Source organism: Manduca sexta, chromosome 6 (genome assembly GCF_014839805.1).
Source record: "Manduca sexta isolate Smith_Timp_Sample1 chromosome 6, JHU_Msex_v1.0, whole genome shotgun sequence".
Lineage (NCBI taxonomy): Eukaryota > Metazoa > Arthropoda > Insecta > Lepidoptera > Sphingidae > Manduca > Manduca sexta.
The window spans coordinates 1,382,747-1,397,991 of record NC_051120.1 but is presented as its reverse complement, the minus strand read 5'-3'; the positions used below and the strand labels follow the sequence as shown (position 1 = coordinate 1,397,991).

The 15,245-nt window shown below is 36.6% G+C and overlaps 1 protein-coding gene across 5 annotated transcripts in view; it reads right to left on the bottom strand.

The window, feature by feature from the left end:
- LOC115440910 (LIM domain only protein 7) overlaps nucleotides 1-15,245 on the bottom strand; it is a 168,657-nt gene that overhangs the window by 15,203 nt on the left and 138,209 nt on the right. For all 5 annotated transcript variants that reach the window (XM_030165412.2, XM_030165410.2, XM_030165413.2 and 2 more), the window contains one exon: nucleotides 230-362. In XM_030165412.2, coding sequence (XP_030021272.2) covers nucleotides 230-362 — 133 coding nt within the window. The remainder of the gene's footprint in view (nucleotides 1-229; nucleotides 363-15,245) is intronic.

Genomic DNA, 15,245 nt, shown 5'->3' with positions numbered 1-15,245 from the left:
TTAATTTTATATGTATTTTGGTTCTGTAATTCTTTACGTGGCTGAGGTAAAATTTTGTTGTAAAGATCTAAAAATTATCAATTCATGACGATTCAAAATGAACAGAGAGTGCGTCAAAATCTAATAATAATTTCCACTAAACTATAATTTAGTGGCCCCTTACCTTTTTTGTACTTTTATATTTAGAAAATCTGCATACGATTTTAGATTTAATGCAATAGGTACTCACGGCCAGGCTGTGCGTGTCGCAGTCCTCACTGAGGCTGCTCTTGGTGCTGGAAGTGCCGATGCCCAGATCGCTCAGGTCGTGACCGTCGTCATCCGTGTACAGTGCCAGGTGGTTCCGCCTTCTGCGACCCGCGCTGTAACCAATGGAGAATTCAAGTTAGATAAAATAACGGTAAAGATTAGTTAAACCACACGTTTTTTGATTTAATGGTTTGATTGAATTCTAGGTATTAATATGTTTGGGGAAAAACATTTTTCCTGATTTACAAAACATCGAAACCATCATTACTACATAATTACCCCCAAAATGTAAAATAATTTACGACTAGTTTCACTCCTCCAAACAAGAATAAGCAATCTGGTTTTTAGTTAATGAGAGCCGACCTTTATAATAATTGCAATAGGTAGTATAATGATAGTTTGAAAGTAAGATTGACAAACAACGATTACTCGACATTAAAATTCCTATTCGACGAAGATCTAGCTTTCAAATGTTCACAATTACATTACCAACTATGTAACACTTTGTAATTGAAACACGTAACACGATTGCATGTAAAGATGTTTGAGCCAACGATTGACAAACGTTAAAATTAAAAGTATATTTATGTTGGAATTCAGGAAGAGAGTCGTAACGTTTAGAATGGTTTCACGAAATTCATCAATGAGTTTTCGAAATGTAACATTTTTTTATCGTGTCGAAGTAGATTTTTCAATGACCGCGTACATTAAATCTTTTGTAACAAAATTACTATTACATTCAGCAAGTGCTGGGCGACACACAAATTAAATTAAAAGAGAGCATTGCTAGAAGGTTTCCAGTAATTTCGATCACTGACTTTTTAAAGCGGAATAGCAGGAGCACTTCAAGTTCACTTTCTGTTAAAATTAACAAATCTTGTTACATAAAAGTAAGCAAGCTCTAACTACAACATTACTTTAAAACTAATCATAATACAAGTTTAAACGTAAGTGAAATGTTTATTACTGTTCCAATACAGATAATCTACTACGCACTCGGCCTAAACTAGTAACATTTCGTAGTAACGCAATAGTCGGCTATATTTACTATTGAGTCAACATGTGGGATCGCTACGTCATGCTATATTTACATTACAGATATAGACTAGAGCTGGACAAACAATGGCACTCCCCTGGGATAGTATAGGAAGAGGAAATCGCTGGAGGATATTAAATACTTGATGTTAATTATCTGAATGTTGATTAGGAATTAACTGACTGATGTGCATGATACGGTGATATTAATATAGATCTAAATGACGAGATGGATACCTGATGGTGAGAGGAACAACTACATGTTTGAGTCCAGATAGTAATTAAGACCACGCTTTACTACATTCGTAAATAGCTAAATCTCAAGGAATAAAATATCTTCTTTGATCTTACAATTCAAAAGAACATAAATAAAGTTGGAAAAATGAACATTGGGCGAATTGCGGAAGCTATATACTTCTTTCTCCATCCTCAAATAGTTACATACCGTCCTTACACTTTTTACCAGAGTTACGCATCAATTTATTTTGCATTCGTCAAGTATGATCAACAAGAGTTGTTCTTTTGATATTTTTTACAATTTGTAATTTTTTTTATTGCTTTGAAATGACGAGACGAGCTTGCCTTTCGCCTGATGGTAAGCGCTACGACCGTCCATAAACAGTAGAAACACCATCAAACACCTTGAATAACAAAGTATTGTTTGGTATTCCACTGCGCTCGCCATCCTGAGACATGAGATATTAAGTCTTATTATTTCCAGTAGTTTCACTGGTTACAATGTCCTTCAAACCGGAACACAACAGTGACTGTATATTGGTATTTGGCGGCAGAAACAGACATTGCGGTGGTACCTACCCAAGCGGACTCTCACATAGGAAAGACCACCAATAAATTTTTAGTTTACTACCATCAAGTCTACCAAAATATCTAGGATACCCGGCAGTCCCTCCCTACACTCCAGTTGAATCACCCTCCCACAATGTTACTCACGGCCGGCCCGGCGCGCATTTGTCACTCTGTCGCCGGCAGATTAGTCGGATTATTTCACAGTTAGCTCATCCTCTTGTACTCTTGTTTTGTTTAATGTTACAGCTTTAGGAACATTGTTATGTCAATCGTGTTGATGTAATTGTTTAGTTTGATTTTTTTTTTGTTTCCTTAGCTAGTTAATTTAAAAAAAATATTTTTACTAATTTTATTAGTCGCTTAGTAACGAACGGTCCATTCATAATTGCTATCTATATTCGCTTCACTGTGTAAACACGTAAAATAGATATTCAAATTTACATACATATATTAATTTATTAACAGTAAATGATTTTCTTCCAATGCTAAATATGATTTTAAATCTTTTATTAAATTACCCACATAAAAACCATATTGCACCTCACACATTTCCAAACATCCTGCATCTATAAATATCCCATAAACTCCCAAAAACAAACAGCGTATATCGGAAGTAATAAATCATATATTTTCGTCAATCGCTTGCTTTCTATTCAAATGGACAGCAGGCGAAAGTGATACGTCACGCGTGTGGAACTGGTTTTTATTGACCTTGGACTTTTACTTGGTGCTGCAAGAGCCCTGATGGAACTTGTCTACTTAGTTATCTGTATTTTCGCAGGCAGTCTAACTCTCAATGAGCGATGTGAAGGGACTGTATACATGGCAATAACAAGCCGTTACATTTCATGGATTAGTGTATAATATAGGCCGACAAATTTCTAACGATGGTTGAAGGACGTAATCTATCACATTTGGTAGAATTCGGGTTCGCTGTGTCCCTAGCATGGTTATAGGTCGTGGCGGCGAGAGTCAGTCCTCGGGCCGCTTGTTCATTTGCTACCTAAAGCAAAAAGCAACAACAAAAAATATTTGCATTCTATTTTCACGTGGTGAGTCCATTGGATTATTTTCTTGAGCCCGTAAAAAAGGGGATTCCAAGCCATAATAACGAAACTAATAATGAATTCTCTATTCGTATTTCGAATGTAAACTGATCATCATCATCACAACTGTCCACTGCTGAACATAGGCCTCCCCTAGAGCGCGCCACGTTGCTCGGTCCTCCGCTCTCCTCATCCAGCGTCCACCGTAACCGTCCGTCCAGCGTCAAAGTAAACTCAACTAGCCTGAATTGGGCTAGCTGGGTCGGAAGGCCTGAAGTCTAGAGACCACATGCCCAGCACTGGGCCATCTAGGGCTGATATGACCAGATGAACCAAGCATCAAACCAACAGGTTATCGCGAGAAAGCAACATTTTCTACAACCGATGTTACACAACAAACATTCACCTTGAATCAAGCCGGATGAAAGTTGACGCGTGTCCACACTGGTGTAACAGGTGGACACGACTTTACATTTATTATGTGATTATAGAAACTGTACTAAACGTCGGTAATCGAGGCTTGAAATACCGATCATTGTTGATTTTAATTGTGCGGGCTATAAAAGCAATTTAGGTTCGCTTGTTAAAAATACTTCAATGGCCATTACAGAAGTAAAAACAACTCAAATGTAGTTTGAACAGTTATAAAAATGTTAAGAATATTTGTTTCAAGACGTTATTCAAAAAAGGATTTTCTTTAATGTTTAGGATATTTTAGGCTTTTTACAACTGGCACGTTTACTTTAAGAGTAGTTTTGTAATGTAATTTCAAATCCCAAAAAATAACATTTCTTTCAAACATGGCGGAATGCAAAACAGTTAATAATGCCTGGTCACTGACCAGGATGCGAGACCATTTTACTTTATTTTCAAATTCCAGCGAAACTGCATGGGAAGTGCAATTTTAGCTAGAATCGAAGGTGGGAACGGTCGAGCCGTGCTTGTGTATCACGAATCGATTTGAGCCTTTGTTCCCATACGATCCGTGATTGAGTTGAGCGGCTACGAGAAACGAAGAAATGAACATCCTTTTGAATATCGTTGCTTCGCTTCCCGTAATATTCTTTATAAAAGTTGGTACCCATTTTGTATTCATGCAATCGAAGAATGTTATGAATGTATTCTATATGTGTTAAGAAACTTGCACAAAGTATTTCCTGACTTGGGAATCGAATACATTGCATAATCATACATTTCTAGTAGGCCACGGAGGCTACTATATGAGTTTTTTAGTTTTAAATTGGACTATTGTCTAAATATAACAAATTGAGCGGTGTTATAACTGACCTCTCTTATAATAAATGTTTGATGTACAAGTTTCAGATGTTGATATAACATTACCTATTTAGATAATTTAGATAATGATAGACATACTATGTTCGCTATGTACGATCAAGACGTACATTATTTTTGGTTTAACTACATTCGTTAATTTCTTAAATTCTCGTCAGTTAATGATATACTTGACCATCCAATTCTTTTAATTGACAGTGTTGTATCAACACTCATTGTTTCCTTCCGATTCATCCCTACTGACATTTCCATCCACTCTTGAATAACTATAGAAAAATGGATGTGTTTTTCGTAGAAATGTGGGTAATCTAGTTTGTAAAGGAGTGAAAAAAGTATATGATAAAACACCGACCAAAACCATCAATATTACACACGAACACGCCTTTTAACCCTGAAGAGCTAGGCGTAGATGATGCACAATTTTTCCATCGTGTGTATTCTTATGACGTAATAGGGGGCAAGCCTATCAAAATCGGGCACAAATTCCGGACTCCTGAGTAAAAAACCCAATATTACTGTCCGACCCGGAGATCGAACCCGAGACCTCAGCACTGCAGTCGTACTGATACAACTACACCACCGGGGCAGTCACGATACGTAACATCTCTGTATATGGGCAACGTATCAAATAGCAGACCCCGCTCGCCTCCATCTACCCAACACCGATTACAGCACAGTGTTGCTATTCCACACTCATAAGTTGAACGATAAAAAATTCTTTGAATCATTCTATAAACAGTAACAATACGTTAATATAGTATTGTACGTACATCGCTCATCCTGAGTCTTCGCGTGTTAACCCTATACTCTATAGATCACGAAACACGAAATATCTTGAATTCCGACGCCGTCATAACAGTGTGGAAGGCACGTATGCACGACTATCACCGCTGAACGCGGGCACACGCAAATGTTATTAAAATATTGTTCATGTCAGTTCAATGACGCACGGATGATTTGTGTATGGAAGTAATTTGCAGTTTATCGTATGTCGATATTCAGCTTTATTAGCGTATTCGCTTTCTCAGATGTTACCATGGATATGAGACAGAACCACGGCAATGGAGTTAATTTGATGGTAAGTATAGTAATCCAAATGTAACACAAGACACGTCTCTCAAGGTTCTATGTGAGCATAACTAAAGCATTAGTTCCTTGATGAGCATCAAATTATGACACAGTATATCAAATTTTGACCATTGAAATTATCTCGCCTTTGCTTGATGCTCCGTCGACGTGAAAAAGTTTTTCCGAGATAAAAATCCCGTTACATTTTTTCCCGGCATAAAAATAGTCCATGTCCTTCCTAGGATCTCAAACTATCTCCATACCAAATCTCATCAAAGTCGATTCAGTCGTTCAGCCGTAAAAGCGTAACAGACAAAGTTTATTCCCATTTATAATATAAATATTGAGCACGAACGAAGTCTTGAGTTCTTTAAAAATCCATACTAACTAACGAGACTACACCCCATGCATATCAGTTTTATTACATTTGTCGCTATCGCTCCCGCCACCTCTCGCCACTCAAGCGCAGTGCAAACGCCTTGAAATATGAGCATTGTTGTCAGCGCATAGCTCTGTCGCAATACGCCGCGCCGTGAGAATACTTCGATGTATGCTGCCGATTCGTTACATTCCTCACTTGCATCTAGGTTCTTGGTTGACCGACTTCCACAGTATTAGATATAAAGTGTCAATATATAGAAAATCTGTTTCTTGGCAATGAGCAAAAAGTAAATTGTAATTGAGGACTAAAGTTTATTTTAATTAGTGCTAAAATTATGGAATTAGATTATTTCAGACTATCCCCATATTACATATTATTGTACGCCAATGTTCATTACACATGTGACATGAACAGTGAAGGTCGCCCAAACATAGGTAAAATTCTGTTGACTAACTCGTATTGTAAGAAGTATGTCGACTTCCAGATCTAATGGAATTGGGCTGTGATCCCTGGGGTTATGAATTCAATCTTCAATATGTTTATTCAACAAATGTATGTTGGCGGCATTAGGAGTAGTTCCAGATACGCAGACTTGCATAAAAAAAAACCGAATTCTGTATAAGTGTATCTCGGCTTAGCTTCTGGAATAAAGTGAGCCGTATAAAGATAGGTAGTTTCTTTCATACTAGCCAAATGATTCCGCTACACGTTATGGTAAATAGAAGTCGCGTCCAGACAGAGTATTGCTAAATAAGAAACGACTATCCCTCGCCAGTCGACACAGTTATACCGGCATGTGCGAAGTTGGAAATATATTTATGTACTTCATCTTGCATATCGATATTTCCATTAGATAGAATATTAAACGTGTTTAATTATTCAAGCGCGTTGCCGTACAAGCCGAGCGTTGGCTTTCAAGTCCATCTCTAATAGGCGCGTCCACTGGCGGGCTATGGGAAGACACCTGGCTTTTTGCAACGGCTTGTTCCGATAAATGTGATGGGAAGTCTTTGTAGCGACGTCTAAAGTGATGTGGGGTTTATCGATAGCAATTTATCGACAATGGTAAATTAATTTGGTATTTTTTTTATTTAGTTCAGTGATGATATACATAATATTATAATTAGGACATAGAATTAACCACACAATAAATAATATTGATTTGAATATACATCAAAATCTAACGTGAGTAATATTGTTTGTAAAATGGCTCAAAATGTAGGAAATATGCATAAAAAAACCTATAATTTTAGATTATATTGAGCTAATAGACTATATTTTTATCGTTCTGCATTATGAACGATATAAAATACATAACAAAAAATTATAAAATTAAAATTTAACGTCGATAGTCATGTGACTTGTGGCAAATGTTTATCAAGCCCGAATTTCATCAAATATTACTATAAAGCAGAAATTACACCAATCAGCGTGTTATTTAAGCGGCATTGTGTGTATGAGAACTGCAGTAACAATGGACCATAAATTAAGCTCTATAATCATTGTACTATTACAATATATTGGTTTATACGAAGCCTTTGCGACTTAACACGATACTGGGTTTATTCTCTATTAACAACGCTTGTTCAATTATTTATTGTTGCTTAACTTAACCTAAAATACTTATCCGATCCTAAGTATTTATCTGAATACAATACATACATTTTGATGCATGTTTTTTGTCTAATCACTACCTTTTGTCCAGTTGTAAGAGGTTTTCAATTGTAAACTATAAAAGATATTTCTATCCGAAAATTCAATCACACATATATGATGAAAATAATTTGACCATGACGTTCATTTATAATTGTTACTTATCCACTTAAGAATACAAGCAGCTAACCCCATACTTTTTTCTAAATATTTTTTATCGATAAACACTATCCCCTCCCTAGTCAGTTTGCTACCGCGTTCCTACCGCTGACGCGAGTTGGAAACGTCCAGCCGACCCACTGTAATATAATCACAACAAGCTAATGCCCACTGCTTTTTCCTTGCTCACTGATGGCGTTACGCGTTTTCCTTCATACATGGCACGAATGATACAACCACTTTTTAATCTGTTTAAGGTAATTAATAGATTTGTGTTGGAATGAGGGAATTGTGTACACATAATTGTTTTAACTAATTAAAGTGGATTTGTAATTTTCTTACTAAAATATCTTGGGTAGAGGCTCCTCACACCTGTATGAGAAGGTTAGGTTAGCCAAAGTTTTATATGTTTTTACAATTGGTATATTACATATCGGTGAGTCTAGACGGGTCACAGATCCCTAAATGCTGTTTATTAAGTCCTTGTTTTGGACTTAGTTACAATTGATTAAGGTCGATTACATGATGGCAAGCGGCACGACCACACTGTAACATTTAGAATTGGGCCATACGCGTTTATCAAGATGGATGGCATTTTAAACCTCGGATTACCAAACAAATCTTGTTCAAACCCAAAACAAACATAAGTCAATTTATAGTTCATAATAAAATACTGCAACTCGTAAATTAAGTTTAGCTGTGTGGGTTGTTATTGAGAATAAAACTTAAGCACATGTGATTTCACAATCCTTTTAACTGTGTGTATTTTCGTAATACTAAAACAAAAGTTATGTCAAACGGTCGATGTAGCGCGGTCGTAGTGTTAGCGAACAACGATACCGACAAATATTTAATGGTGTAATAAAAAATAAGTTGTAAAGAAATAAACCACAAAGTATTTATTTTACTATCCCGACATCATTGCTGCTAGGATATATTTTATATCCGCATGGATAGCGACCTCCGTACACAAGGTGTTAAAACCCGCCATAGTTGCCCATGTAAGTGTATCGCGATCCCGGTTCAGCCTATGTATATCCGGTTCCAACAGGCCGGCATAATTTATTCGACTGTAAATGGGTAATCATCTCTCATCAGTTAAGATTATATTAGATTCCACTTCACTCACCATCAGGTGCAGGGGGTCAATGTGCCGTGCAATAAAAAAAGCTACTGAAACTGCAAGTCTGTAAATCAAGATCAGCAAAAAAGTGACACGCAAATATCTGTCTTAAAATCATGACCATGATGAGTAAATTACCCTGAGATCCCCATTTGGGCAAATAATGATCCCGGTTCGTACTGAATTGAGGTAAGGTTCAAAACAGTCGAGTGAAGTCACCATTTCTTATAACCTCCTCAAGAAAAGAAGGGTTCATAGTTTCCTTTAGCAATCTGACTGCTGCATGATATCTAAAAAGTAATCGCTATCAGTAAGACCGCTACCTCCATCTCCCACGCTACGCGAGCAATACAATAAAATGAAGAGGTACTGCCGGGAAGGTCATCCGTTAAACCCCACGCTTGCAGCCTGCCTTCTGCCTTTTTCTGCCCGATATGACGTACACAATATCTTAATACCACTAGTATTTATGGCTTGCATAAATCTTAATGATGTGTTTGAGGATCATTATTGATTTAGAAATAAATATTTATAAACGATACAAAGTTTGGAATGACAGTTTAGTTTTCAACCGCGAGGTTCTGAATTCGATTCTCAATTGAAATTAAACTAATTTTCGGATTCTATCGCGGTATTGGTGTTTTATTTTCCTCCGACGTTTCGAAGACTTTGCAGCCTTCATGGTCACGGGGGGGGACGATTAGATTCGATTCGATTCTCAAGTTAAGCGGACTAAAATTTTCACATCCGGGTTTGCACTTACACTCGCGTTTTTATATTATGAGCGCCACTTCGTATACAAAACCATCAATATTGACACCATACTAAAATCAGTTTGAATGGATTACAGTTCAATTCAGTTGAACACAATGAATGTTCGTAATGCCAAATCTAGTACGTAGTACATATATATCGATGGTATACCATGAGTATAAATTCAGTATATAAATACCATGTAAATTTTTTTAAATTTGCATAATCTTACACCGTATTTAATGACAGATATTAATATTTAACCTCCGTAAAGCTAAAAATAATGTTCCTGACTACACCGTTTTGAGAAACGTTCAATCATACAACAATAATTCATTTGATAAACTTGTCAGATCGGTAAAAAACATGCCAAATATATGGAGATACGGAATAATATTGGCATTGAAGCATCGAGGAACTTTGACTTGAGTTTCACAAAAAACTTGTACAAACATAAGACTGTTTTGCTATAGACAACTCAAGGTTAATTCTAGATTTTAGAATCTATTTGTGCTAATTACTTCCTGATGTTTGCAAGTGTCTTGGACATATATGGGTTGAGGACCTGAGGGCTCGGGTTCGAATCTCAAGTCGGGCAATACTGTGCGAGTTTAAATCGAAGTGTTTCGATTTAAATTGCATGAGAAATAACAAATTAAATGACAACAAATGGTCAAAGATCGTGGTAATGGCGCAGATGCAAACCCGGGCCATCTGCAAGTACATGGCCTTACAACGGTCCAACATTGCTGGACAAATATGAAATTAATTATGTACAAGCTTGAGGTAGAAGCGCCGGCGATTTATTAAACGGGGTTTTATTTTAACAGACTTGCACAGTCATGTAAGGAAAAATATTATTCCGAGATCTCCTGAACCACATCAACTGGCTAGACACGAATAACGAATTGAAATGTAGATTTGGGCAGATTTATAGACACAATTCCCAAGATTTGCAACTTTCTGTGGAAATTCATTCCGCGTCTAATCAATTTAAAGTAATTTTAAAAGTCTTATGTTTAGTTTGGTATAAATTTATATTTTATGAAATCCATATTACGGTAACTTTATTAAATAAAACTTTTACCTGCGGCATCGCCCGCGTAAAGAGCTGGCATAAATAGCCTATAGCACTCAAAAGTAATGTAGCTTCTAATTAGTGAAATATTTTTTTATTGGGTTCAGTAGTTCCAGAGTTTAATACCTACAAACTTTTAATCTTTATAATATTAGTATCGTTAAGTTCTTCTTTAGATTTGCTACTATCGCGTCTTCTTACCACTCACACCATGCGTTGCTACGTGCAGTCCAGTATGGTCAACGCTCATAACTAGATATCCACTATGTACTTGTTTATGGCGACAGCGCGTCTAGATGCATGCTGTTGTACAAATGATTTTTACATTAAATCCTAGAGAATACAAAGAGTTTTAGTGTATAGTTCGAACTGGGGAAACGTTTATCTGGACTTCAGAGACCCAGGACACCCGCGTAAAGAGACTTAACATCTAATCTTTCTAAAGTCTTGGAATGATGAACGTCAAACTTTTGAACTCAAAATTTTGCGTAATTGTGTCGTTAATCGGCGCTTGTGACGCTGACTAATTGATGCTCCAGTTATTTAGTTATATTAAAAACTTAACTCCTTAAAACATACGTGAAGTTCCTTCAAGTACCCACATCAATATCTTAATAACTGCGCCTACGCATCAGGAACAGTGGGTACGGCACGAGAGAAAGTTCGCGTTATCACAATTACAGGCTCCGACCTCCCCCCTACCCCACAATCGCCATAATCACGAGCTTAGAAAGTGAGATACCATTGCATACATTAATCTGCGTTATGTTTATGTAGATTTGTGGCCCAAATCACAGTGCATTGTGCAGTCAAGGCGCTTGAACGTTCTAGGAAATGATAAGGTTGACTGCTAGTGATCTCTGTAAGTATTGTATTATAGAGTGAATAAAATAATAAAAACTGTTTTACGTGACTTGCATTGGCCGGCGGATTTAAGGCGGCTTGTAACTTTTTTTGTTTCCGGAATAAAAAGTAATGTTTGTAGTATTTAGAGATAATGTAGCTACCTATTAATGAATGCATTTCCAGAATCGCTTCAGAGACACACATCAATTTACAAACCTTAACTGTTTTAATGTTTATTTTGGTACAATAGCGTAACTGCTACATAGTTCTGAATAAAAAGTGTATTCCAACAGCCAACTCAGGTAACAATTTTTATTATTGCATACTGATTTAATTACTTGTCTTTTGGATGATGAGACGAGCATACCGTTCTCCTGATGGTCGGCAACACTACCGCCCATTAACAGTAGCAACACCATACAGAACTTAAAGGTCCAAAATACTGCGTGGCAATCTACTGCCCTCGTCATCCTGAGACGTAAGATGATTAGTCTCATAATGCCCAGTCATTACGCTGGTCTCAAATTCCTTACAACCGAAACCAACAGTGCATGTATACTGGTGCTTGGCGGCAGTAATAAACATTGCGGCGGTACTTACAGAAACAAACTCTTACATACGAGGAGTGAAATAAAAAAAATACATCTTGAACTACATTTGATAAACAGCCTACTCGTGAAATGCGCCAAAATTAACGTTCCAATGAAATCAATCGAAGCAATCCCCATTAAAATCTACATTACGGTAATGATCACCCGTGCGTCCGTGACGTCCGGAGGGGGGAAGGGGGGTAGTTGTAAGTGAAACGGTCACAGACCCAGTTTCTTTTGTAAGATAACTGTCTAGTTTTTGCTAGGAACGTGATTTATCTACCGACCTTCGAGGTTCAACGAACTTTGGATTTTTGGGTGCCTGATGTATTGAGAAGGAGCAATGAAGGTCGGAAAATGGAATACAATATGGAAAGCCTATATTTTTTTTGTGTAAACTGGCTCTTTTATAGTTTCGTCTCAAATTGTCGTGAGATAAAACCGACATATTTTCCTCCTAATTCTTCAGGTAAGGCATCTATGTTTATGCTATCGTCGGTGTCCAAGCACCAGTGTTAATGGACTGTTGTGTTTTGATTTGAAAGACGTTGTAGCCAGCATAATCATGTAGAATTATAATACTAACATCTATGTTTCTGGTGACGAGTGCAATGGATTCTCACGCAGTTCGTAATCCAATGTTTTGTAGGTGTTGCTTTTGATTATCTATACTATACTATTTGATTATTGCGGTGGTACCGTTAACCATCAGCGAGCGTGATGTACTTTTTGTCATTTAACTACAATAAAAATAATTATATATTCTGATAGTAGCTAGTTTCGAAATAATAATCGACTCCAGCTTACAGCGGCTGCACCACGAAGATTTACTCTAAGGAAGTATAGGGTCTCAATAAGATCTTTCTCTGCCGGATAGTCAATTAAACATTATAATTACACGAAATCGAACCCTGGCCCAGACCATGGCGCCAGTTTATCTAACGTTTAATTGCGGAACGTCAGCTATCTCACTTCCTTACTCTTAATAACTTGACGCGTTTATCTCAATGGAAATGTTTCATTAATTAGTTAATTGATATTTATAGTTAATCAATACTGTTTAATATGTAATTTAAATGTCGAACCTCTTGTGGGGCCATGATAGAATCGCGGGTTCGATTCCGGCATAAGCAACAACGTTTATTTATGTAACCTTTGTCCCTAATACATGACGCTGTGCTCGACAATTCGACCGTCGCATCGTAATAAATCATTACATAGGCTACAATGTCCTTTGAATCACGATAGCGTATACTAACTTTTGCTTGAAGATCCGCCTTTATCGGTTTACTTGACATAAAACTCAGTAATTATGCAATAATAAGGAGGCTTTCTCTTAATTCAAGACTTGGACTATGCGCTATATTAAAACTCATTAATTTTGTGTTAATAACAAGGGCTGTTAATTTAAGACTTGGAACGTGCCAAATGCCAATTTATATCCAAATACATTCAGCCGTTTACAGCTTGCTTTTTAACAAAAAAATACACAAACTTGCATTTGTAAATGTTAGCAGGTTTATCTTATTCTATGCGCCATAAAAACGACAAATACAATGTATCTATACGAATTGAACCTATAACATTAGGCAAGCTCCCAAAAAACCACCCGATGACACCGTAATCATTACAAAACTAATAAACTTGGCAATAACTAATTCGTCACACCTTTCACGACGTCACCTTACGACATACCAACTGCAATCAACGACTACCAGCGTACAAGATCCCTCACACAGTATGTAATACTTCGAGAACAAGATTTATTTATAGTGGTTATTGTTCTTATAGGTAGCCAAAATTCAAGACCCCTTGGATCATACAAAAAACTTTTAGAAGGATGTCTTTTTGCAATGGCGATATCTTTTGGAATACAAGATATACATCGACCAGGTTTTAATACCTTTCGACTGGTACAAATAACTGGGCGAAAGAGGTCTACTTATAATGGAATTGTAGGGCTCTTATAGAACACTGCAAAACTACGACTATGAAATGGGTATGACCAGATAATAAGACCTCACGTACTGTTTCTGTAATTCGCTGACAGGGATCTCTCTACAATGGAAATATATTATGATAGTTTGTATGAAAAGTAGTCTGATATAGTTATACAACCACGATACCAAGACCTCACGTACCGTTACATTATTTCGCTAACAAGGCTCAAGAAATACTGGTACCTTAAGACCTCTCTTATCATATATTTTGTATGAAAACTGGGGTCTAAGTACACCGGTGATATAGATAACGAAGTATGTCATCGCGATCGCGGAGTTTCATAACACAATGTTAGTGAAAAGTCATAGAATTATAGTTCTGGATGTGACAATGTATTTTTAAGCCTTCGTAGCGAGTGATGGTTTATGAAATCAGTGTTCGCGGGTTCAAATCCGATTAGTGATTTTTTTAGCCTGTGGCCTAGTGAGTTGCGAGCAAAAAATTGGCCGTAGTTAATAACTAATATACAGGTTAATTTTTACATTGCATTATTAAATGAAACCACATATTCTTTTTTACCTGTTATCATTGTGTCAAAAGTCAGTCATTCATGTATAACATATTTTCGCCAAAAACGATTTGTGAGTTTATAATTTTGTTGTCACGCGAATATTGTGTGTGTGTGTGTAAGTGTATTTCTGATTGCAAGTATGATGTTGCCGCTCCGACAAATTCTATTGGCCTTAAGACATGTTAAATTAAAATTACTTACTATTAATATTTATTTTATTCGAAACTCACACTTTTCTTACGTTTACTTATGGTAAAGTGTTGTTTTCAAGAAGACAAGTAAGTATATAGTTTCAATTATTAACGCAATGACAAAATGACCCTGTATAACTCTTGTATTTCAGTATCTATTTAGGAATTAGGAAGTAGCTTATGTATTTTAAATAATGTTCGGATTACAATCAGTTAATTTGTGAAGAACAATAGAAACCAATTTGCAAGATTATCACTGGATCCACGATACTGAAATCAAAGCCTTAGTAGCGTAGCCAGACATAAATTACTTATATTACAAAAAAACTATTAACAATTAAGTAATTTACACAAATCACGACAAACCAATTCCAAACGAAGATAACACTAAACTAGATAATCAACGCACGTCTAACCCAGATGCGGTTGCACCATCCAGCTGTACCAGAGATAGAATTAC